General features: G+C 31.1%; 3 protein-coding genes across 7 annotated transcripts; 1 reads left to right on the top strand and 2 right to left on the bottom strand.

The window, feature by feature from the left end:
* The first annotated feature begins 2,929 nt into the window (after positions 1 to 2,929).
* LOC108326030 (E3 ubiquitin-protein ligase JMJ24) lies at positions 2,930 to 9,635 on the top strand. 4 transcript variants are annotated; one of them, XM_017559261.2, is made up of 13 exons: positions 2,930 to 3,790; positions 3,881 to 4,023; positions 4,109 to 4,208; positions 4,568 to 4,700; positions 4,830 to 4,884; positions 4,991 to 5,630; positions 5,768 to 6,097; positions 6,415 to 6,837; positions 6,943 to 7,015; positions 8,108 to 8,193; positions 8,659 to 8,778; positions 8,895 to 9,001; positions 9,295 to 9,635. In XM_017559261.2, exons 1-13 carry the CDS (start codon positions 3,224 to 3,226, stop codon positions 9,392 to 9,394), a joined length of 2,877 nt encoding a protein of 958 aa, XP_017414750.2. In that variant the 5' UTR covers positions 2,930 to 3,223; the 3' UTR covers positions 9,395 to 9,635. The 4 variants fall into 4 exon arrangements, with proteins under 4 accessions (XP_017414750.2, XP_017414749.2, XP_017414752.2 ...); XM_017559260.2 differs by having other exon boundaries at positions 2,931 to 3,790; positions 3,878 to 4,023; XM_017559263.2 differs by having other exon boundaries at positions 2,932 to 3,790; positions 8,931 to 9,001.
* Positions 9,619 to 11,273, bottom strand: LOC108326031 (psbP domain-containing protein 7, chloroplastic). The gene is made up of 3 exons (XM_017559264.2): positions 10,758 to 11,273; positions 10,450 to 10,660; positions 9,619 to 10,152 (listed from the first exon to the last, which is right to left on the bottom strand). Exons 1-3 carry the CDS (start codon positions 11,068 to 11,070, stop codon positions 9,840 to 9,842), a joined length of 837 nt encoding a protein of 278 aa, XP_017414753.1. The 5' UTR covers positions 11,071 to 11,273; the 3' UTR covers positions 9,619 to 9,839.
* Positions 11,274 to 16,454: 5,181 nt separating this feature from the next.
* On the bottom strand, positions 16,455 to 20,350 carry LOC108326425 (zinc finger protein GAI-ASSOCIATED FACTOR 1). Of its 2 annotated transcripts, XM_052874643.1 has the most exons (4): positions 19,863 to 19,997; positions 19,604 to 19,693; positions 18,276 to 18,672; positions 16,455 to 17,611 (listed from the first exon to the last, which is right to left on the bottom strand). In XM_052874643.1, the coding sequence occupies exons 2-4, from the start codon at positions 19,635 to 19,637 to the stop codon at positions 16,651 to 16,653; spliced, it is 1,392 nt and encodes a 463-aa protein (XP_052730603.1). In that variant the 5' UTR covers positions 19,638 to 19,693; positions 19,863 to 19,997; the 3' UTR covers positions 16,455 to 16,650. The 2 variants fall into 2 exon arrangements, with proteins under 2 accessions (XP_052730603.1, XP_017415418.1); XM_017559929.2 differs by lacking the exon at positions 19,604 to 19,693 and having other exon boundaries at positions 19,863 to 20,350.
* Between the last annotated feature and the right edge of the window lie 4,917 nt (positions 20,351 to 25,267).

Below are 25,267 nucleotides of genomic sequence, written 5' to 3'. Positions count from 1 at the left end.
TGAAGAACTAAACTTTAAATAAGATTTTAATGAATCTTTTTGTAGAGGTATCTTTAGAGAACAATTGTATATATTTTACATGAGTTCAAATCATAGAAAAAATTAACATCATTTTTAATCTAAAATTTTAAGAAATTTAATTTATAGATTTTTTTTCTTATATAATGTTCAACTTCATCATTTCTTTATGATATATATATATATATATATATATTATTGTGCTACTGTGATATTATTGTGTTATGTTTCAAATTTAGATTATTTATAATATACTATGTTAGAAAATTCTAAAAAAATTCATAGTCACACTTCAAAATTCTAATTTAAATCAACAAATCACCCTTAAATTTAATTCAAATTTAGATTATCTTCTTTTAACTCTTATTTTTTTTCTTGGTTAGAAGTTATTGTGGATGACTCTCCAAACTAAACCATTGATTGAAATTAGAAATAGAATAAATTTTCTTCTCAGTTTCTAGATGCTTAATCTATATTTTTTTTGTCTTAGTCTTTTTCTAAGTTGCGTATAGGTTTCTCTACTCCTAAAAACTCTCTATGTGTTGGTGAGTTCAACTTTATGTCTAGATCTTTGACCCAAGTCCTTTTGTGTGTAGATTGGATTTTGTGGGTGGAAGTTGAGGGATAGCGTGGGCGAGCTTCAAGGACACCAATTAGGGTTAGGAAAATTAATTTTTCTTGGATTTAAGTAAGGGTTAGGAAAATTAATTTTTCTTGGTTTTAAGTAAATTTGTGCTTGCATGTTGTGTTTTGATCCATGAGCTAGTTTAAATTGTTGTGGTGTTTAATTTTGAGTTATGGTTATTGAGATGAGGGTGAAACTTTACTATTTTAGTGCAAGTAAGAGAAAATCTCACAAAGGTAAGAATAGTCTAAAATTTCAATTTGCTTTCTATCGAGTTATTTTCCAAGCAACAACTACTTGCCTAAACAACAAAATGTGTTGTCCAAGCGACAGACCACTGAACTTTTTTTGCCTCTATTTATTGCCCAAGCGACAAATTTGTTGCTCAATGTGATGATGGGTGATTGATTGATAATAAAAATGTTTCTGGTAAGTTTATTGATGAATATAAATTTGTGTATTATGTGAAACGCAAAGCATGACAGTAGGATGAAACAATTATGTGTGTGTGTTTTGAATAGTGCATGAAGTTTATTTGACTAGACTGTTTAAATGTTGAGAATACAAATAATACATGTGGGTATGAGAACCTTATGGAATTTTGTTATGATAATTGTAATTTTAAATGGGAAGGTTATATATGATATCAAGTAATGTATGAAGTGGAAAGGTTGGTGAAAATTGTTGTAAATTATGTTCTAAGGAAGTGTGATGACTTTAAAAGAGTGAAAGTGGATCAATGGAATGGAATAAAGAAAAGTTTTTTTTGAACTGTATGATTGTTTAGGGTTTTAACTTCAAAGAAAAAAGTACAAATCTTTATTAATTTAGTGTTATGCATTGACTAGGAATAGTCAGAAGTCATCCTAATACTTTAGGCATAAAAACTCACATAAAGTGTCATAGTCTACATGAGGAGAGTTGAAGGTGATTATGGTGGAATTACGAGTTGATCCCATTGTTTGACGATGTCATAAGTTAACTTATCATTTATAAAGAACTTTTATCGATTTATTAGGTCAGGTGGAGTCAAGGCCTTTGCCGCAATCCACTAAGAGGTTTTATGACAGGTGCAAAACTTTTTGTATCCAAATCAATGCTTAAATCTAGATATTAAGTATAGTATTATATTTTGCTTAGACAGTGTATAAATAATGTGATGACAGGATTATTAAATGCTACAATTTGAATTGATTGAGATATTAAGTGTCATGTTAGCATTAGCTTATCCTATTTTCTTTTCCTTTGTAATGATTGTTAGTTTGACTTATATCCTGCTGTGCTTATGATTGTGTATTTTCTTTTTCTTTGTAATGATTGTCAGTTTGACTTAAGTAGAGAATGTTTCAGAAACTAGTGATGATAACCAATAGGAGTGGATGTGTTCAGAGATAATTTTTGTTTTCTTGATTTGATGGATATGTGTAATATAAATTATTTTAAAATCAGTAACAGAAGTACAAAAATGCTAATAATGAACATTTTAAAATTAGTAGTGTAATATATTTTATTTAATATGATGATTTCTAGAAAATATTCAAGATTAAATATATTTTGAATTCTCTAATTTGATGTAAAGTTGAATTAAACTTTATTAATAAATATAATATTAAAAGTTTATTGATATAACAAACAAGAATTGATGACATAAGTGACAACACCGTTTTTATTTCTGAATATCTTTAACTCTATTCAATTATAATGATTAAATCCATTTATTAACCAAATTTTATAATGAAAATTATTAAGAATAAAAATCAGAACAAAACTTAATTTTCATATAAAAATTATCTAAATGTTTATCAATAAAAAAACACATATTATCATACATATAACAAGTTTTTAGAATTTAACAATAATAAATATATTTAAAATGATTTTTAATTAATTAATCATATGAAAAAAATCTTTACACTCATAAAATTATACTGATTATTTATGGAGCAATCATACAAAAGTTGTTACAGACACTTCTCATGGCAACGAACTTACAAATCTTGCACAACAAAATTTGTTGAACTATTAAAATTTGTGGTAAGATTTTGAAAAGAAAAAAGAAAAACAGATAAATATATCAATAGGATAAATATATCAAAATAAAAACAGGTTAATAAAATATATCTAAAATGATTTAAATTTTCATTCAATGATAAAAAAAGATCATATATTTTAGACAGGTTCTAATGAATTGAGTCTTCCTTCCAATATTCGAAAATTAATCTGTTTTAAAAAAGCAAATAACTTAATTATAATTTTTTTTTACCGTTCGAGTTGCAGGCGCACGAAGGGATCACTCTCTCTCAGGCCCTCCATCGTTTACTGAATGTATTATGTAAGCTTTTTCGATGCTTATCTCGCAACGCAACTCTTTCTTTCTTTCACTTTCTCTCTCTGTCAACTTTCCAACACTAACCGCCGCTCGCCGCCGCTCGCCGCCGCAGCAATCTCAATCTCCGACCAATTCCACCGCCACGGCCCGTAACACGTTGAACTCACTCGCAATTCAATTCCTCTTTCGGATAGGGTTTGTATTCGTCTCCTCGTGCTTCGCGCTACTGCTCAGTTAGGGTTCCTCTTCGAATGGATCACGCGCGATCGACCAACGGCGAGGACAATGCGGCGGGAATTCCGGACGACTTACGGTGCAAGAGGTCCGACGGAAAGCAGTGGCGGTGCACGGCCATGTCGATGCCTGATAAGACGGTGTGCGAGAAGCACTACATCCAGGCTAAGAAGCGCGCCGCGAATTCCGCAATGAGGGCCAACCTCAAGAAAGCCAAGAGGAAGTCGCAGTCGCTGAACGAGTCTGATGTTTATTTGGAGAGTAAGAGCGACGATTTCGACGTTCCTCTCTCTGCTATAAGCCTTTCGCAGAAGAAGCTCTCGAAGAATCAGTTTCGTTACACGCCCGAGCGTGACGCTCGAAGAGCCTCCTCTGCGAGACATGCTCATGACGAGGTGGATGTGGATGTGGATGTGGATGCTGATGCTGATGCTGATGCAGATGCAGATGTGGATGTGGATGTGGATGCGGATGCTGATGCTGATGTGGCGCTCTATGAAGAAGACAATTGGGTCTCCTATGATTCCCCGCCGGACTCCTCGCGCAAGAGATCGCGAAGGAGCTTGGATGCTAATGCCACCACTGTGAGTTCATTTCTGGTTCTGTTTGGGTGGGTGATTTTGATGCAAGCGTAGTGTACTGTGCTAAATTTGGAAGGTTGTGTTGTGTAGCAGGAATATTCCGACGGAACCTCTGGTTCTTCTGAAGACACCGGCGGGCAGACTTGTCATCAGTGCCGGAGGAATGACAGAGATAGAGTTACGTGGTGCTTAAAATGTGACCGGAGGGGATACTGTGATAGCTGTATATCAGCATGGTGAGCATGGAATTTTAGTAAGGATAAGAGATAATAACTCTTTCAGTTGGGTTGTTATTTTAAGTTATGGTTTGCTTGTTTTTAGGTACTCGGACATTTCGTTGGATGATGTACAGAGGATATGTCCTGCTTGCCGCGGTATATGTAATTGCAAGACTTGCTTGCGGAGTGATAATTCTATCAAGGTCTTTTGTTTGTTACAAATTTAGATTCCGTTTGAATAAATTTCTCATTAACACTCATGAAAGAAGATCATTAGCTACTAAAATGAGATGAGCTTCTTCTGTTAGCTCAAATTTACTTATGCATTTTAACTTTTGGAAAAGTAAAATAAGAAAACTTCTTCGAAAGTTAAGTGCAAAGTTTATTTTAGCTTATAAGAAAAGCTCCGTTCAACTTACCTTCTTATTTCCTTCTCCTAAATGTGCTTATGGAGACTTTTACTATCCAAGTAGGACCTTATTTGATGAGGCCTGCCTTTTGAAGTTTTAGCATGTGTAAGTTTTTTCACTGTTAGTGATTTTCTGGTTTTGATGGGATTAAGGTTCGTATACGCGAGACACCTGTTCTGGATAAGTTACAGTATCTCCATGTGTTGCTATCTTCGGTGCTTCCGGTGGTAAAACAGATCCATCGTGAACAGTGTTTTGAAGTTGAACTTGAAAAGAAGTTGCGTGGTAAGGCCCATTTTAAGGTTTATTTGGCTTTTTGCAGCTTTGCGCAGTTAGTGGTTATTGGTTGTCTATGTTGTTTTTCTTTGAGTGGTGTTGAGCATTTGATGACGTTATAAAAGTGTTTTCTCTCAGGTGCTGAAATAGATCTTCCGAGAATAAAATTCAACACAGATGAGCAGATGTGCTGGTACATTTGTAACAAATTTTGTAGAATGGTTGATTTTAGTGGGTGCTGATCATCAAGCACCTGTTCTATAAAAAGTCATTATTTATTTTGATTTGTTTTCTTGCAGCAATTTCTGTAGGATACCTATAACTGATTATCATCGACGCTGTCCAAATTGCTCATATGATTTGTGCCTTAATTGCTGTCGAGATCTTCGAGAAGCAACTGCAGATCACAATAAAGAACCTCAGACAGAGCTAGCTAAAACTTGTGATCAAAATATATTAAGTAAATTTCCCCATTGGAGATCCAATGACAATGGAAGTATTCCATGCCCCCCTAAGGAGTATGGTGGCTGTGGTCATTCTTCATTAAACTTAAGCCGAATTTTCAAGATGAATTGGGTAGCAAAGTTGGTGAAAAATGTAGAGGAAATGGTTAGTGGCTGCAGAATTAGTGATGCCGATGGTCCACCAGAAACTGGGCTGAATGATCTCAGACTGTGCCAGTGTTCTCATAGAGAAGCCAGTGATGATAATTATCTTTTTTGTCCAGCATCTGACGATATCAAAACTGATGGGATTGGAAAATTTAGAAAGCATTGGAAAACTGGTGAGCCCATTATTGTTAAGAAAGTATTTGATGGGTCATCCATTTCAAGCTGGGATCCAATGGTCATATGGAGGGGGGTTCAAGAGACAACAGATGAAAAAGCAAAAGATGAAAACAGGATGGTTAAGGCCATAGATTGCTTAGATGGATCTGAGGTACACATATCTTTACCTCTTGTCTTTTTGGTGATTGAGATTGTATTGGTTTCATGTTGAACTCTGTTTTGGTTTCATCATTTTTTTTAAAATTTTAATCACTCTGCTATGTCTGTATTTTATTTTTATATTGACAGATTGATATCGAGCTTGCTCAGTTCATGAAAGGATACTTCGAAGGGCGTGCTCATGAAAATGGTTGGCCACAGTTATTAAAATTGAAGGATTGGCCTTCACCTAGCGCATCTGAAGAATTTCTCTTGTATCAAAGACCCGAGTTTATCAGCAAACTACCTTTACTTCAGTATATTCACTCCAAGTGGGGCCTTCTCAATGTTGCAGCTAAATTGCCTCATTACTCCTTGCAGAATGACGTAGGACCCAAGATATATATAGCTTATGGAATTAGCGATGAACTTGGAAGAGGTGATTCAGTGACAAATCTCCACTTCAATATTCGTGACATGGTATTGTACTTTATCCTCGTTACATATCTATAAACTTTGTTCAAATTTATTTTGAGGGTATTGACAAAATCAATTTGATGCTTCATTATTGATTTATGTTTACCGACAATTTATAATGTGTGATTTGTATTCAAATGTCTAAACATGTGGATTGTTTACCTAAGCACTACTACATGCTGTGCATTTGTGTTTAATAATTTGAAGTTCTCTTTCTCTCTATCTCTCTCCCTAATCTCTGTGTTATATTTTCTAGAGTTAAATAATGGAATTTTGATTTGTTTGAAGTAATAAATAATTAATAAATTGAGTTTCAACAGGTGTACCTTTTGGTTCATACAAATGAAGTAAAGTTAAAGGATTGGCAGAGAACTAAAATTGAAATTATGCAAAAGGATAAAGCTGATGAGGAATCTGAGGCGAAAGAGTCACATGGAGATCCTCAAATATTTTCAAGCGGGAGTTCACTTGATTCATCACTTGGTACAAAAAGTAGTGGACTTGACATGGATTCAAACCAGAATAAGTCAATTATGGATCAAGAATTTGAAATTTATTCTAGTGCTGAAGGTGATATGGTCAATTGTAAGGTCCTGTCTACACAAAATGGAGATGTCTCTGAGAAAACACATCCTGGAGTTCTTTGGGATGTTTTTCGTCGGCAGGATGTTCCAATATTGACTAAATATTTGAAAATACATTGGAAGGAATTGGGGAAGTCAGATGATGTGGGAAATGAATTTGTAAGTCTTTAAAAAATCATTTTAAATTACATTGCTTATCCTTTTTATTTGTTAAGTAACTTGTTTTGCTTTTTCTTATTTCTAATGATACTCTCCGGATTCAAGGTTGCATGGCCTCTATATGATGGAGCTATTTTTCTTGACAAACACCATAAAAGAAAGTTGAAGGAAGAATTTGGTAAGATCTTATGTTTTTTGTTTGTTTTTCTCAACTATTAGGGTAGAATAGAATGATTTTATTGCTTAGAGTACATAAGACATATATACAAGATTGGAAAACTAATTTAGGAGATATGATAACAGCACATGTAATTACATCCTTATGATTTAGGGATATAATCAGATCCCTATGATTGAGGAATATTACAGTTATAAATTTTAACTATAATATTCTAAATATGGAATAATAAAATATGATTCCTGACATTTTTTAAAATTTTCAAGAGCTGTATAGAGAAGTGGTATAAATTAGTTTGGCATTACAGAGGGCCTTGCCTTGCTCTTGGGTGCTTCGTTGTACCCACTGAGTTGATGAAATCTCGTAGAGTTTCTTTTAATTATGGTAACGAGAGCGATGGAAATAGAATAAAGTGATTCCCCTTTATTGGGAGTTTAAGATTTTCTTAAGAAGTGGATATGAGGAGAACAATCCCTCTCATTCCCCCAGTGCTATATTTGGAAGTTTAAGGATGTTTTGTTGATTTGAGAGGGAGGAAGGTACGGTCAGAAATCGTCAATTTAATATTTTAATTTAAGGAAATGAGTGAAGTTCTTGTCCTAGTTTTGTAGGTAAATGGAATAAGAAGGGTTTAATTGTTTCCCCTCATCAATTTTCTTAATAGAGGTCGAAGTCAAGTTTTTGGAAAGATGTCTCTAAAAAAGGGTTACCTTTGATGGGTTGACTAGAAAGGCTGAGTGAAGTGTCTTAGTGTGCCATCACCAAGATTATCTATATAGGGTTGAGTCCCCAAATCAACTGTAGATAAGGCCTGAGGTAGGATCAGGCTGCATACTATACTATGACGAGGATGAAATCTTATTAAGTAGAGACCACACCTTAATAAAGCTTTGCTTCTTTTTGGAATGAAGGGGAGGGTGGTTAGAATTGCCTTGTATTTAAAAACATGCAATTTACTATTTTACCCTATAAATCCATTTACTTAAATTTTGTTAGTTTTTGCCGATGTGCTTCATTAAGGGTAGTCCTAGAAATTTCTGAAAAAAAATTATTTATCTTTGTTTTTAATTTGATTATTATTTTCCAAAATAGGAGTGGAGCCTTGGTCATTTGAACAGAATTTGGGGGAAGCTATATTTGTTCCTGCTGGTTGCCCTTTCCAAGCAAGGAATGTTCAAGTGAGTTCATTTACATCATTATTTCACTTACATACTAAATAGTTACTAAGTTGATGACCTTCATAGGTATACAAGTATTAATATAATCTAGTTTTTATGAACATTTAATCTACTGAATTACCTAGGCTGATAGTGCCATAACTCAAGTAATATATGGTAAACGATATTTGCTTCATTGTTTGGTTTCTACCTGGGCTAGTTTATTACAAAAAATTATGGCATTGGTTGATCCATGACTAAAAGTGTTTCTATAAGCTGCTTGAATTAAATTTATATTGCATTTTGTATTTGAAGTGGAATGCTTATATATGTAGGTTTTAGCCTAAATTCATTACAACCCAGATCTGGCAGTTATCACTGAATATTAAATTTGATGAATTAAAGTGGATATTCTTGTGTTTAATGGACACAAAATGAATTCTCACCGTCGAATATGTCTATGTGCGTTATATCTCTATATTTTAGTCGAATGTTCAGCTGGGCCTTGATTTCTTATCTCCGGAAAGCCTGGGCGATGCTGTACGATTGACAGAGGAAATTCGCTGTCTACCGATTGAACATGAATCAAAAGTTCAAGTATTGGAGGTGAGAAGAAGGAAAAGTTACATTTAATTATTAGCTTTCCTCCTTAGTTATCACTTGCTTATATCTTATTTTCTCCTTTTAAAATGCTTGATTTATATACTGTTTTTGTTGACCAGTTGGTGTTGGCGTGTACTTCTTGGAAATTTATGCAGGTGGGGAAGATATCTCTCTACGCAGCAAGTTCTGCCATCAAAGAAGTTCAGAAACTTGTACTTGACCAAAAGTATGTAAATTTCGCACTTGTATTTGTCAATTGCATTAATTCTCTCTCTCTCTCTCTTCTCTCTCCCGTTGCTCGTCATTAAAAATTGAAATAAGTTGTTTTGCTTGACTGAGTTCTTCTGCATGGATTTTGGAATGGATCAGTTGACCTGTTAGGTCCCCTCCAAGGTCAACCATAGATAGAATATCGTGTTTCTTTTCTTATTAGTTGATTTATTGTGAAAATTAATTATCCAAAGTCAACATCTTATTGCTAGCTAAATTAGTGAGACGGCTTACCTGTTGTTTTGCCAGACTTGGCGCCGAGATTGGATATGGAGACCCTAATTTGACAGCAATGGTTTCTGAGAATTATGAGAAGATGGTTAAGCGGAGGCAGATTACTTGTGCTTGACCTTCCACTTTCGGTTTGGTCAATGAGTTGGGAAACGGGGGACTTATGTACATTAGTTGTATTTGAGCAATTATGGGTTAGTATGTTTCAATGTAGTTTTGATCACAAATACCTAGGTAATCATTTAAATGTGTATAATAGTTACAGTTGTTAGAGAATCATCATATAGTGACAAACTTCTGATCTGTATTTTATTTCAAAAAGTGGAAAAGAAACGTGTAATATATAAAGTTAAAACTTATTTGTCAGTCCTATTTATTAAATTAAGAAATGCTTGGGTTCTACTGCAGCAGATGCCCCGTATATCACACAATTTGTTTGGTTTTCTAGCCATGCAATTCAAAAACATGGTTTTGGAAACAAAGCATCTATAAGGTCGACCTAAGGGAAGCTTTTTGGTCTAGGCTTCTGCCCTTATTTCCTATTGAAGCTTCGTTTTGAATCACTAAATTGTGAGGCTAAATGAATTAGCAATCCTATAGAAATCTAACTTCAATCCTGGCCACTCTGATTCGGGTGCTTGAGCATTTAAAGTAAAAAGCCTACCACCACGAGCGCAGCAGACGGAGACATTGTGTCGCCTAAACGAGGGGCTCTCAACTCTGAACTCCAGTTCGTAGTATTTGGCATTTCTGATGGAATCCTCCCTCAAACTTGATTTTATCAATGTGCCTTTCACCTCAGGGTGTTGCCCTGATCCTGTTATGCTTCGAACCACTGCTTCACCTACCTCATCGGGCCCTCCAAATACTTCAATCCTAGTGAAAAGGTTAGATATGCAAGCTGTCAATCTTCCTTTTCTTAATAATTAGTATACTTATGAAAAAGAGAATATCACATAAGACAGGTGATTCATGATTGGCAAACTATTGATAAATTTTCATTTATTTTTTCAATGCGCCTCTTCACCCAACACCTTGCACTGAAAGGAAAAAGTGAAAAGTTATCCCTTTCTTTTTCAATTAACATATAATTCTCATAGTCGGTAAATAACTAATAAAGTGGAATTGAAGTGACATCTCTAAAATTTACTATATTCTACTGCTCATACTCACGAGAAATCTGGTGCGACAGGTGAAACAATTACACTAACATTGAGTTCTCCAGTGGAACCCGGGGGACCAAATGCAACAACCGGTTCATTGATGTTAGAACGCCGCCGTACATTCAGGGGAGGAGGATCCAGTGATCGTTCCATCTCTCTTTTCTTAGCAGCTCGATACAGAACTGTCTGATCTCCCACCCAATTTGCTGGGTATATGAATTCTGATCATCCAAATACATAAAAACATGAGTTTTTGTTTTCTCTTCTGTTACACAGTGGATTTTTCTTTTAATATAATGAATCTTTAATTCACATTACCAAATCCTTCCTTTGTGTCAATGCAACGGCTGTAGCCACCAATTGGATAAAGCACGTCCAGCTTCAGATTGCGACCACTTTGTGGTGACAAACCAAGAAGAAAACTGGTGATGCCTCCAAAGTTTGCCCCAAAAGCCACTAGTGAAGCTGACCCTGTGCCCACAAGAAGACGCCTCTGAAATTTGGTGGCCAGTGGTGCAAATTCCTCTGCTGGAGATGGCCCTCCATTCACTCCCTCGTTACGATTGCCGGAACAACGTGGCATTGGAATTGAGTTCCATGCCCGAAACCTGGCTTGCACTGCCAAACCCATGTGCTGCTATTCAAAGTAACAGGGCAGTTGTGTGCGATATTGATGCCAAATTTAATTTACACCGTATATTTTGTCCCTACTACCTGGCCCCTACCAATTGCAACCTTTTCAATTTTGGGTTCCAATCACGAGAAGGATGCAATCCAAGTCGAAGACAAAATAATGAAGTGGTGGATTCTGGTTGGTACTCCATGCTGCCATGCCAATGGCATACCTCTTATCTGCTTCATCAATCATGTGGTTCTCATTTTCCCCTTTTACACTTTTTTATTTTACATACCACTTCTTAATTTGAACTCATGGAAGAAAGTAATCTTATTTTCTAAAATATTTATGAAAAAAATTATTGGCATGGAGTTATCATAGTGCCGTTTATTTCAACTATTATATTTTTAAGCCTTAATACCTCTTTTGGTCCCTCGAAATATAGAAGATTGTTCAAAGTGGTCTTACCTTTTTTAAAAAGTTTGAAGTGGTTTCAATTTGTGAAAATTCGGGTCAAGTTAATCCTTTTTGGTTACGGCATCAAAATCACCTGATTACACCTGCAATGCTCTTGAGGAGATTTTCCATGGCAGAGTTATCATAAAGCTTGGATCCATGGCTCGGAGCCCCAACGACCTTGATGACCAAATCACCAGGGCTTCTCTTAGCGTAGAAGGCCCTATAATGGGTGTCGAGGGAAGCCAACCCTTTGTCAAGCACCACGCCCACATTCATCCGATTTGGTTTTTGGAGGTTCTCGGTGGATGAGGCTCGATTTGGCCAACCCTTAGTGGTGGTCTGAGGTGTTGACGGCGGCGATCTGTGGCTTTAACGTTTTTAGAGGTGGAATATGAAGCTGATGTGGCAAGTAATTTGTGTTTTTAAAATTCAAAATTAGCACGTTATATTCCACGTATGAGAAAAATAGGATAACTCATTAAGTTTTGGCCAACGAGGCAGCTGTACCGTTAAAATTTTGACGTCGTAACAAAAAAGAATTAACTTGACCCGATTTTTCACAAGTTGGGACCATTTCGAATTTTTTAAAAAAGTAAGATCACTTTGAACAATCTCTCTTTCGATCCAAAAGAGGTATTAAACCTATTTTTAATTATTTTTATGGTCTTTAGGTTGTTTGCTGTAATTTCTTTTTAGTTTATTAACAATCTAAAGTTTGGGAATGTTACTCTTTTTTATTTTTGATTAATTTCGAAATTACTTAGTTGTCTGAGATTTTTGTGCTAATATTAAAAAATGTCATTTATACGCACTTAAATAATTACCCACATTTATTATATTATGACTTTGTATACTATTTTCAACTATTTGTTCATACTCATGAAACAATTTTCTGTACTATTTCAATAACAGATAACCCTGATTCTCCTTTATTTCTGTACAATTACATATTAAAATTTTAAAACAACAGATTCTTTAAAAAAGAAGAAAAAACACCTAAATTATTTAATACACATTCCCTACGAATTGTTTATATGAAATAAAAAAGAAAGAATCAAACTTTCTTGAGTTGGAAGGAAGGAAGGATAATTGTTGTTGACGATTTTGGTATAAATATTTTTTTTATTTGAGAAACGTTAGAATGTCTTGTTATAATTTTTAAATGAGATTATATAGTATCATTAGAAATTTTTATTAACTGTAAATTTTAATACATGTGATTTTACTTTTATTATAAATAATGATGAGAAATAGTGATGTAATAATTATGTTAACTGGATAATATACATTTGTGAAATTAAAAATAACTTAATCTTAATTATCTATATTAATGAGAGATATATATTTTTGTCTATCATACAAAATTTTGTATTATGATGAATAAGTAATTTAATAAATAAATTACATAATATAGTAAAATTTATTCTTGTCGAATTTCAATATGCTATCTTGAAATATTTTCACTCAAAACCAATCCTAAAACTTACTTCTTAGATTTCTCTTTTGAATTTCGTATATGTTTCTGATACACTTGTATAAGCTACTCATTTATAATTATAACTTAATCTTCATTATTCATATTAATAAAAGTACGTGTATCTATCATGCAAAAAGTAGTGTTTATTTTTCAACATAGAGTAATTTTTTTCATCAATAATGATCATAGATGTTTTATGATTTTAAAATTTGAAAATATTTAAAAAAAAAACTTATCAAAACTTATTATACAATTTAATAATTTTTCAACACTTACTATAAAATATTATAATAAAAAAATTATAAATGTTATTATCTATATAAATTGTATATAATTATCCGTGTAAATTATTTAGACACAAATAGTAATAATAAAATATTAATATGCAAATAGATTTACATAAATGAATTAAATTGACTCTTATAAAAAAAATTATTTATTATGTATAAAAATTAAATTGTAAATCTAACCCATCATTTTCATAATTTTCTACTTCTCCCTCCGGAAAATATTTTCTCTACCGTTTCTCTAATTCCATATATAATATTTTTTAGAATCTGATTACATTTCGGAGCAACTGAGGAACCATGAATCTTATTTCTATCTGACTACATTTTCAAATAGAATAAGTTTTTATTTATTCTAAATATTTTTTGTTTTCCTTTTTCTTTTATGAATTTGTTATCAATTATATTGACATTGTTGAGGTGAAAAAAAGTAACTGTTTCAACTTAATTAAAGATATACTAAAATTTCGTTATGTTTATATACTATGTCTTTGAATAGTTTTATTGTTGGGTTGGAAGTTGCTTTAAGGAAAAATTATATATGTTTTTTTTTTTAAATCTTAGGATAAATAATCTATATGAGAAAATGATTTGGTCATAAGATTTTTATTTCTATATGTGGATGATGTTTTGTTTAGAAATTTTTTAAATGCTTTTGATTAATAGATAGTTGTTTTATAATATTTTGAATTGAACACTTTTAATGATTGAATTCTTAATGGTTTGAGTTATGGATGTTAAAGCATATAGTTTATTAAACTAAGTTATGAACATAGTTTTTTATGAGTTAAAGACAAAAAAAAAAATTATCTACTATCAAAATCCCTAATAGTCAAAATTCGTAAATAAGTATGATTTATCTACATATTGATTAAGACAAAAAAAATGTTAATAAATCTCTTGTAGTTAACACTTACATACAAAATTTACTTATATATTACTTATGGATCTTACTTACGGATAAGTTACCTATAAATCTAATCAGTTGGTAATTTACCTATAGGTAATTACTTACTAATTTAATACGTAAGTAATTAGCTGTTGAAAATATTCTATTTGTTTTAATTCAATTTTATAATTTCATAATTTGATAATTACAGTTTTACAATTTTAAATTTTAAAAAAAATTTCGTTACAATTTTATGAAATTAATCTGAAAATATTATAATTTTTAATTTTGTAATTTATAATTATATACTTTTATGATTTCTTTAATTTTATAAACACACTATTAAATAGTTTAGAACAACAATAAAGAAAAAGTAGTTTTTTTTTTCAAATAATCGAAAAACAATCTACTTACATGACTAACATAAATTATATTTTCTCATAACATAGTTATTTTCTTATAATTTCTCCTTAGTTTATGAGTTTGATGTGAATGAAGTATATATGGAGTTTAAATGATTAAAATTGAATTGAAATAAACAAGGATGATGTTTGAATAAATTTGATTGTAATTATTTAAATGTATTTAAAAGTTGTATATTTGTTAAATTGATTTTGGGTAACACTTTGAAAATGAATTTATTTGGCTACACAAAGTTGATTTTTTTTTTATATTTTTGTTCAAGTAAATTTTTAGTTAAGCAAAAGAATAAACATCAAATTTTTTTTCTTTATCTTATTTTGCTCAAACAAAAAGATTTTTCATTAAAAGGAGACATTTTTGTTCTAGCAAGCAAATTTTCGTTCAAGCTAATTTTTTTTCTTCTAGTCTCTTTTAATAAATTGAATATGAATATTTTTTATAAATGCAAAATGAATATGTCTATATATGAATTATGGTTTTTTTTAAACTAATTATATATGATAATGTTGAGTAATAATGATGAATTTGGAATTACACATGTGAGGTTAGGTTGAATTATTGTTTAAGTTGTATATTAAGTATTGAAACTAGGTTGTAATGATGATTTTTCCTATAATGAATAGTTGAGTAAAGAGTTCTTATACACCATGAAATGTGCGAATAGGCTGTAATGAACTAACATTGATATATACATCATTATTAGGTTCACTTATAAATTTAGCTAGCTTTTCTTACTTGAACTTGAGTTTCTAAACCACAAAACTCTAAGAATTCTATATTTCATGATATACTTTACTTATATGGAAAACTCATATTTTCAAAGCATACCCTAGTCAAGTAGTAACCAAATAGTTAGCATTTTTAATCTAGATTTGTATTTCTAACTTACTAAGCTTCATGACGTACTTGTTTGGATTATATGTTAATTTCTTATATCACATATTTAATACAGACTTCTGAAAGACATCAATGTATGAATATATAATTTTTGTATGTTTTAAAATATATTTCTATAAAGTTCAAAATTGTTTCTTTTATTTATATATATTTATATATATTTCAATAACTTATCCTCTATATTATTCATGTAATAACATGCTATGACTATATTATGCAGATGAACATATATAGGTATATAACAACATGAACATGTGTGAAAGACAATCAATACTTTATTGCAAATAGTTGCATTTATATATTTCTTTTTATGTATGTTTAATTTGAAAGACATTTTTCTTTATGTAGACCTTGTAAATAGCATTTGTCATGGGAACTTCATAATCACAATTTTTAAAAGTTTTATTTCTAAATTTTATTCCTCTTGTCACTTCTTACTAAATTTATACACACAGATATATTTCCAAAATGTAATTAAAGATCATTTTTGTAAGTTTTTGATAAGCACATTATAATCCAAATTGAATAAATAATATGTAATTCTATTTCGCACATATATTTGATAGAACTCACTTATAATTTTTAAACGTGATTTGTTGGCAACAGTTTTTTCTTTCTCAAATAATCATTAAAAACTCATTTTAGTAATAAAATATTCTATTTAAATGATGATAATAAATATAAATAACTCTTTAGAATATACTAGTAATATATTTATTTATACTAATAAGTATACGAAATAATAAAGATGTCAAAATTTCATCATAGTATCGTCCCTACTTCAGTCAAAATGGAGGGTGTCGAAATAAAACTACCAAATACTAATTTTTCCATTTAAAAATCAACTCCACTTAAACATGCATGTAAAATATACATTGAAAAAACAACATTAATTTTGTTCAGAAAAAAAAAATTAATCGTGGAGAGGGATAGAGAAAAAAGCTATAAAATAATATAAGTACTGTGATAAAAGAGAGATTAAAAAATGTATTATAAAAGTGTTTCAGAAATTGACATTATCCTTAATTTTAAAATTTGAGCACAAATTTTATCCATGGTTCTACAATGTTCCACTGCCTGCTCCTGATGGTAATCGACCACTGTCCACGATTCAATGCATCTTCCTCTTTAGAAAGACACACGTTTAATTTTGTTGCACCCTTTCAAATGCTACTTGTTGCTGAAAATGATTCAAACCCTGCGTTCTTACTTGACCAGTTTCTCCAAACCTCATCCGGCGCACCGTTTTCTGCTTGCTGAGCACCACCATAAAAGTTTCCATGCGCACCGCCACCACCGCCGCCGCCACCGCCACCTCCTATTCCCAAAAAGTCCAAAGTCATCACATCCTCACTTCCTTTACTTCCACCGACGTTAATAGCAGCACTTGAACCTCCATTTGTTGCACCTCCATTACTGCTTCTGTTGCTTTGCTCTATGATCTTTGATAAAGCCTTGCTTTGGTCCAAGATAGCGTTGAACATGTCCACACCGTTCATTCCAACGCTCCCTCCACTCATCCCATTTGCGCCGAAACCGTTATACTGAGCGGAGATGCTAACGTTGGGATCCTGTTGGCCACTGTGCATGTACTGGTTCATGAAGGATTGTCCATTCGGATGCTGTTGCAGCACCCCAAACGACGGCGGTGCCATGTTTGTGGTAAAATTTTTATCCGTCACTGTTGCTCCCATTTGCGCAGCTTTTTGCAGCAGTGCGGTGGCTGACATGTGTTGCGACCCTGCAGCCAGGTGGAGCCCGTTTTCCTCGAATATGTTTGAACTTAGTTGGAGAGACGGTGAAGAGGTTGATGAGAGGCTTCTGGAGAACACTGTTCCTGCCATGGTAGTGTTGGAGTTGAAGGGTTTTGGTGCAGGCATTGGCATTAGCTCGTGTGGGAGTGACAGTGGGTGCTTGTGTTCAGCATGGTTGAACTCCGAGGTGCCACCGATTTGTTGTGGGTTGGGAACAACGTTGGTGTTGATTGGTAACGAGGAAACAAGGTTTGGAATCTGTTGACATTGCAAGTTTGGACCTATCTTTGGTAATTGTCCTTCGTTGGCTTTGTTGTTCTCTTCAGCTAGTGCGTCACAGAAAGCTCTGTGTGTAATGAAACTGTCTCTTCTGCAAAGAAAAACCGAATATTCGAAGGATTCAGTGTAAGTAATTCATAATGCATGAGTAAGAAAATAAAAAAGAGAGAATTTTGACAAGCTGCATATAAATAATGCCAAGTAGGTTGTTCATGAAAACCATGCATGGGTATTATTATTATCAAATATAAAAAGAGCCTTAGCCCGGGAATCTTTGACAGTCAAATAAATTATATATATATGTTTATGCATTTACAGTGACTTATTCTTGTTGACTATATACAAAGAGTTAGGTTCTGGTAGTTCTACACATCATGCAAAAGTGTATATAAATGCTACTCGCTAATTATTATTGACCATTGATGAAGGGCTGCGTGTGTATATATATATATATAATAGAGAAAGGTTTACGAAAACTAGAGAGAAAAGTTCAAAACAGATAAAAGCAACCTAACAAAGGTTTACGAAAAAAATTCAAAGGTAGAAAGTAAGGAGTTCATTGTTTAAGTCAACAAGGGTGTGTGTGGTCAAGGAAAGACCCCATGAAACATTTTATTTATATAGTACAGGTACTGCATGAAACTTATGCACGGAAACCATGGTGAATTATATTGCTGAGTCAAATTTCAAACATACATATTCATAGTAGAATATATTAAAAAAGAAGAATATGATATATGACGTAGATGATGAACCTTGAAAAAATGGTACCACAGTCACATTTGTATTCCCTTGTACCACAGATTTTTGAGTGGGCTTTCCAGTCAGACTGAACAGCGTATTTCTTTGAGCACTTATCACATTTCCACTTCTTCTCGCCGTGCTTTCTGCAGAAGTGCTTTTTAATGCCGGTGAGGTCACCCAGTGCTCTTGCAGGATTGTGGTGGACACACGAAGGTTCTGGACAAACATAAACCCTCTTTCGAACCTCCGTGCTTGTTCTCTGCTTAAGCTTCCATGGCAAGTTGTGGCCTCGCCGGTGCAACTGAAGGTTTTGATCTCTTTGAAACCCTTTGTTGCAGATTTCACATATGAACCGGTTTGTTGCCATTAGTGTGTTTGGTGATAAAGCTATTACTTCAGCACTTGGATCTGCACACACGTCAGTTCCAAAATGGTAATTAAACTATGTACAATTATCTATCTTTCTCTTAGTAGTAGCTTAATGTGCAATTATATGGCACTCAAAGCAAGATAATGATAATTATTGTTCCAAGTTGTTTCAATGGATATTTAATTAGGGTGAAGAAAGTGACAAAAAACTAGGAAGTGATGAGGTATAATTTGTAATAATAATGGAGTTGAAGAAGAAGAATGCAACATCTGATTCTTGGTTCACACGAAGATGAGAAGAATGGAAAGAGAAAGATAGAATATATATAATTTAAACTAAAGCAACAAAACTCCAAGAACTCTCTCTCCTTGTCTCTTCCACACCCTTTCATTCTTTTTTTGACGCATCCAGATACAGACACAAGAAAACAAACACATAAGAATACTCAAACACATGGAGAGCAAGAGTTATTTGAGATATAAAAGCATGTATATATGGTCCTTTTATCTTGAAACTATTGTGAAACAAAAAAACAAACGAAACAAGTAGTCAAGCAAAGTCAACAGTGAACATCAATGATTGTAATAAAGCCCTACAAGGCAATAATTGAGTTATAGTTTCTTCGACTACTAATTACTCCCCAATAATTCTTCATTTGGGTTATCAAATTCTGCCTTAAAACATACCCAGATCCTTCTCACCGTTTCAAAGAAGCTGACTTCTAACAGATCAAGGCCTTATCTTAATTTCATGGTGTTTATCTCTTCGTATCTTAATTAAGCATGCTGTAATTAATTAAGCATGTCATCGTCCAGAAATTTGATGTTCACCTTTTGTGGGATATCATTTTCTTAATTTCATTATATAAAACCCCTTTTTTAGTAAAATATACAGACAAATTATTATTTCATTTTTAAAATCAACGAGTGGTGAAGATTTTTTCCATGAATGAAATATACATATATATACCAGAATTCTTTGTTATATAGCATGAGCAGGACATAGATGAGAATATTGATCTATGGCTGCAGCTTTAATTTGACCATCCATTTTTTAAAACTGAAAAAAAATAATTGAAAAGCCAATTATTAGAAAATGTTACTTAAACTAGTAAAGGTCAGAAAGGAAGAGAAGAAGAAGAAGAAAACAAAGAATCATGAATATTGATGTAAGTAGGACCTCAAAAGAGTAAACTTTTTTTCTGAGATGGCTGTTGAAAAAGTTATACCTGGATTTCCTGGTAGGCTCCTTTTCTTCTTAACAGGTGCAGGTGGTTGTGAATTTGTGTTGGAAGCATTGCTGTTATTTGTTGTTGTGGTTGAAGTAAGAGAATGTGGACTAGGGAACTGAGCGAGCATCTCGGGTTGCTGCTTAACTGCTGCATCTTCTCTGGTATTTTCTGTAGAGAAGCTCCCACTATCACAGCTTGTGATGTTTGACATTGAAGTTAGCCAAAGAAAAGGGAAGAAGAATCTATTCAAAAATATTCCCTTACTTAATTTACAAACAACTCTTGTTTGTTTCTTTCACTCAACTTGTTGCAGAAGCTCTCTAGCTAGCTGCAGCAAGATGAATTTCTTCTGAAAAACTAAGAAAAAAAGAGAGGAAATTGAGACAGAAAAGGTGGGATTTGTGCAACTAGAGGAAGACAAAAACCAGGAAACTCTCCTCCTTTTATGGTGTGGAGACGAGGGTGTTTGCTGGCACAACAATACAACAAACCACGCTTTGGATTTGCATTCTAATAAAAAATCTATATATTATACTTCTTTTAGCCACTGTTCTTTCTAGCTATATATATGCCCCTACCCTTCCTTCATATTAATAAAAAGCCCTTCACTTTTTTTTTTCTCGAGTACATAATTACTTACTTAAAACTTACTCATTCTATTTTATTAATTCAAAACAATACTGCTATACCATTTTATGCTCATTCAAAATAGTTTTACTATCGTTTTTGTTAATAATGTATGTAAATATTAGTTTAACTGACAAAATTCATATTAAGAGGAAATTTCAAATGATATATTAATATTGGTAAAACTGGTGGATTGTGATAAAATTGTCCATGCTATTATTTGCAAGACTTAAATATCTAAATTCTCATGATTAAGAAAATTATTTCTTAGTATAAGCTTTTCCTCTTCCATATACATTTAGTTTTAAAATATATTAATACAAGAGACACTACGAATATCGTGTTTTATAATCACAAGCATTATCTTTAATTTGAATCTTATATACACGTGGGGAATATTATATATGCATTATAATTAAAAATAGGTGATGATAACTATTATAACAATAATTTATACTCCCACTTGTTATATATATATATATATATATATATATATATATATATATATATATATATATATATATATATATATATATATATATATATATATATATTGAAATAATACGAACAATAATAAGTTTGATATTTTTTGTTTTAACCGTCTTAAAAATCATATTAATTACAACTTTTATCTGGTATTGCTAATTTATTTATTTTACTCATAATGAATAGTCGTTAAATTTGTAATAATTACTTTTAAAGCCGTATTCTATATAATTTATTACTCATAATGTTATTTTTTACATGATTAGTTCATAAAAGTTAAATTAAATCTTTAATATGTGAATCAGTTGTGTAAAAAAAATATGACTTTAACTTATTTTGCCTATATCAAGGAATCAAAGTGTGTTTTCTTTTTCAAATTCCACCAACTCCAGTGTATCAATGTCTTGTATCAATGAGTAGCGATCATGGCAGTGACTGAGTTTAATTATCCTTATCAATATAAAATTAATGTCTAATCTCAGAAATATAAGTATTTATATATAAAAAAGGATATGATAATGAATCTAATACAAAGTAGTACATATTTACATTTTTTTTAATATCGATTATTAATACATAAATTATAATCACATAAATTTTAAAATAGAATCTTAATAATTTAAATATATATATATATGTATATATATATATTATGTTCATATTTAAGTTTAAAAATTAAATATTACACATTCACATATTTATGTCATCTATAAGAATTTTATTAGTGAAGAAGAGAGTGAGAAATTGATTGTGAAAAGTGTATGAAAAGTTGTGCTAGTATGGTGAAGTAAACTTTATTCAGAATTACTATAAGTAGATTGAAACGCACGTAGATTGATTCCCATACTTTAAATTTTTGTTTTGTTGAAACAGTTAATTCTACACTATAAACTGTATGGGAAAAAGAGAGAATATTTACAAATATTCCTTGATAATAATAATTAAGAAGGGTATTGTGGGAAGTTCATTTATGGTAGTCTTTTAAAAGTTTAATTTATGTGACAATACTAGAAGACGAGGGCTTCAAGTTGGAAAGTTTGTCATTTTCTGAGGATATTTTAAAGTGAATAGTTTTGTTCCGAAAACACCCCTGTTCTTTAATGGAAATAACAGAAGTGGCACTATGAGTAAGACTCAGCCGCCTAGAGTTTGTAGTTACCGATTTAACCTTACCCCGTCACGGGTTGATTCTCATCGAATCATTCTCGAAAATGACCCCACAATAATACAAAAATTCTTCTGTTCACGTGTGTTCGGGGTAATTTCCGATGGTTCAGATTCCTTCCTAATTTTGAAATTAAAATTCAAATATTGGACTTATTTGTAATTTCATTTATCTCCGAGCATGCTTACCAGTGGCGTGGAGCAATTGGTCTTCCCATTTTTTTTCTTTTTTTCTTTTATTTTTTAATGAATAATAATAATTCATTTAAAACTAAATTAAATTAAACGAATAAATATAATATTAGTGTTCTGTTATATGTTTACTTCTTTCATTTTAGTCACTGAAATTGAGAGAGGAATAAAACATTCAGTTAAATGAATGGATATTCATTTCCTCTCAAGTTTCTACCTTATTCCACTGTCATTATTAGCCTAATTTATTTAATGACAACAGTTATAGATTTTATTTTTTTTAAATTTCAAGTTGAACTTTTGAATAAAAAATGTAATATTACTGGTCTTAATATTTGTATTTATTTAACATTACATTATTAGCTGTAATATTATTTGCCTGGCGAAAGTCAAGATTCATAAGTGATGATGGTATAAGATTGATCGATAATAGTCATTGTAAAGCAACCTCGTTCAATTTTTTAAGTACAGTGAATAAAATTTCATTTTAATTGTGTATGAAAAATATTAAAAAATAATATTTATTACTCAAATAAATTTTCATTTGAAAAAGATTAATTTCTAGCTACAAATTCAAAAATGGTTCAATTATTGAGGGAAAAAAGCCCTAATCATAGTGATACGTTTTTAAATTGATCTTTCTTTTTGGGTTGTCAAATTGGAGCGTTTTTCTTTGAATATTTAAACCATTAAATAAATTGAATATCGTCAAATTGTCACTGTCACAATTTAAAAAAGCAAGAAGGTAAAGAATATATCGTTTTCACTTAACCTAAAAATAATAGAAATATTATTAACAATAATAATATCGTCATTATTTTTTAATAATTCTTACACATACAGTTGCATATATACTATCGGAGCTACATGAAATAGGTAAGAAATAATACTGTAAACTCTATTTACACATAAAATTCAATACTAGTTTATTTTTTCCGTCAATACTTTATATCATTTTCAGGAGCAGTCTTATTTAAAGTAAAATGCATAGATTATAACTGCGTATATCTGTAAACATTTCAGATTATACAAGCTCATTTAAATTATTCTTGTTGCGTATATTTAAAACAACTCATTTTATATAAAAATATGATATTTAAATATATACAACGTGATAATTTAATTAAAATGTCATTATCTAAATCACTTATTATTATATATATTTATTTCTTAAACGTTGGACAATACAACTACATACCATTTTTATAAACGGGAGTAAATAGACAAATTTATGTTTGATATTATTATTATTATTATTATTGAAGAGATTTTGGAAGAAAATATTAATGATCTTAAATAGTTATTAACTTTACCAAAATTATTTTAAGGAATTTGAGATAAGATGAAAAATGAATTATAATAATAAATAAATAATAATAATAATAATATGTTGGATCACGTAGGGCTTTTTGGTACATGGTGAACAATACTGAAGCACTTATTGGCTCCTGCATTTGTGTCTATCTTCATTTCTCTGTTTGAAAATGACAAATTTGAAAATTGATTAAAATTTAAAGAGGAAATGCATATAATAGCGCTTTCGAATAACGAAAGAAAGTGACTATTCCATCTAACGTGCTGTCTTCCGTCCTTTACGTTCTTTTTTCAATGCGTCTCCTCCCAGTACAATTTCATCATTATATATATATATATGCTAGTTTTCTTTTTAAAAAATAAAATACACTTTTTAATTTACGATCAAGAAATCCTACAGAATATTTTACGTTAATTACATTTTTATTTATTTATTGGCAAAAAAAATTAACTATGCAATTTTCTGTCAGTGTACACTGTTCTTTACTGAAATTTTCTATATATTTTTTTTATCTTACAATGAATATAATTAACATGTAATGTTTTAAAAATTATATTGCTTATGGAATACTTGAATATTACTTTATGCCACTAGTTTTACTATGAATATGATGATAATAAATTACTTATCAAATTATTGGAAATGCTAATTTATGTAATTGTAATTAAATTGAGGATGTGTGTATGATAATAAATCAACACGATGTCATGAAAACTTTGAATAAAACATTAAACTAATATCATATGTGCTATAGAATAAGATAAATGCTAGTGAAAGTCTTTCTTATATATATACTCCAATTTTTTTAAGAAAAATTGTTAAAAATTACAAATTTTTAATCAATAATAGAAAATATGCTACGAAATATACTTTGCTAAAATTTTTCACGAAATAAAATTATTAAATCAGAATATTAATAGTTTTTTGCATATCACATTTGTTTTATATTATAAATTTATTAACTCTTACAATATTTATTTAAACAGTCATACATAAGATGAGTTTTGTTTGATTGACAGGGTAAGTTTTTTATATCAATAATACATATAAATTAAATTTAATAAATAATTACAATAAAATAATTAAATAACTCGATGCTTTTTTTGCCATTTTTTTGCGCGTTCTTCTTTTTATTTATATATTATTTATTTTACTGACTTTATTTAATTATCGTGAATTCCTATTTTTTTTTCTGAATAGTATATTTTGAATTGATTTCAGATGATTCCATCCGTTTCTTTCATATTATATAAGAAACTTTTGAGAATTTTGTTTTAATCTCTTTGTATGATCTCTCACTGTTATGTTACATTAATCATTCTTCAAAAGATGTAGTCAATTATTCATTAATTGTTCTGTTTCTAGACAATAATAAGGGCCATACACTAATTTATTGAACTGTCTCACTCCACAAAATCACCCTCGTTTAATTTCATTCACTCTGTTCCTACGATCCTATATAATGTAAAATGTCATTGGTTATAATACATTTAAATGATATAATCTATTTTTCACATTATAAATTATAATACATTAGTTGAGAAATGATACAAATACATCCACTCTTTTAAATAATTTAGAAGAAAATACTCAATGGTTTTTCCTTACATTTGTATAT

This window comes from Vigna angularis, chromosome 3, assembly GCF_016808095.1.
Source record: "Vigna angularis cultivar LongXiaoDou No.4 chromosome 3, ASM1680809v1, whole genome shotgun sequence".
NCBI classification, from domain to species: Eukaryota; Viridiplantae; Streptophyta; class Magnoliopsida; order Fabales; family Fabaceae; genus Vigna; species Vigna angularis.
This window is presented reverse-complemented; position numbering and strand designations above follow the sequence as displayed.

Excerpts from the sequence above, each read along its gene's own strand:
- LOC108326030 (XM_017559260.2), top strand. The coding sequence starts at position 3,224 with ATGGATCACGCGCGATCGACCAACGGCGAGGACAATGCGGCGGGAATT. Across the intron at positions 6,838-6,942 it reads ATGATGTGGGAAATGAATTT|GTTGCATGGCCTCTATATGA; the intron begins GTAAGTCTTTAA and ends TCCGGATTCAAG. Across the intron at positions 9,002-9,294 it reads AAACTTGTACTTGACCAAAA|ACTTGGCGCCGAGATTGGAT; the intron begins GTATGTAAATTT and ends TTGTTTTGCCAG.
- LOC108326031 (XM_017559264.2), bottom strand. The coding sequence starts at position 11,070 with ATGGGTTTGGCAGTGCAAGCCAGGTTTCGGGCATGGAACTCAATTCCA. Across the intron at positions 10,661-10,757 it reads TGACACAAAGGAAGGATTTG|AATTCATATACCCAGCAAAT; the intron begins GTAATGTGAATT and ends TTGGATGATCAG. Across the intron at positions 10,153-10,449 it reads CCTGTCGCACCAGATTTCTC|GATTGAAGTATTTGGAGGGC; the intron begins GTGAGTATGAGC and ends CCTTTTCACTAG.
- LOC108326425 (XM_017559929.2), bottom strand. The coding sequence starts at position 20,076 with ATGTCAAACATCACAAGCTGTGATAGTGGGAGCTTCTCTACAGAAAAT. Across the intron at positions 18,673-19,862 it reads GAGCCTACCAGGAAATCCAG|ATCCAAGTGCTGAAGTAATA; the intron begins GTATAACTTTTT and ends ACGTGTGTGCAG. Across the intron at positions 17,612-18,275 it reads TGTGGTACCATTTTTTCAAG|AAGAGACAGTTTCATTACAC; the intron begins GTTCATCATCTA and ends TTTTCTTTGCAG.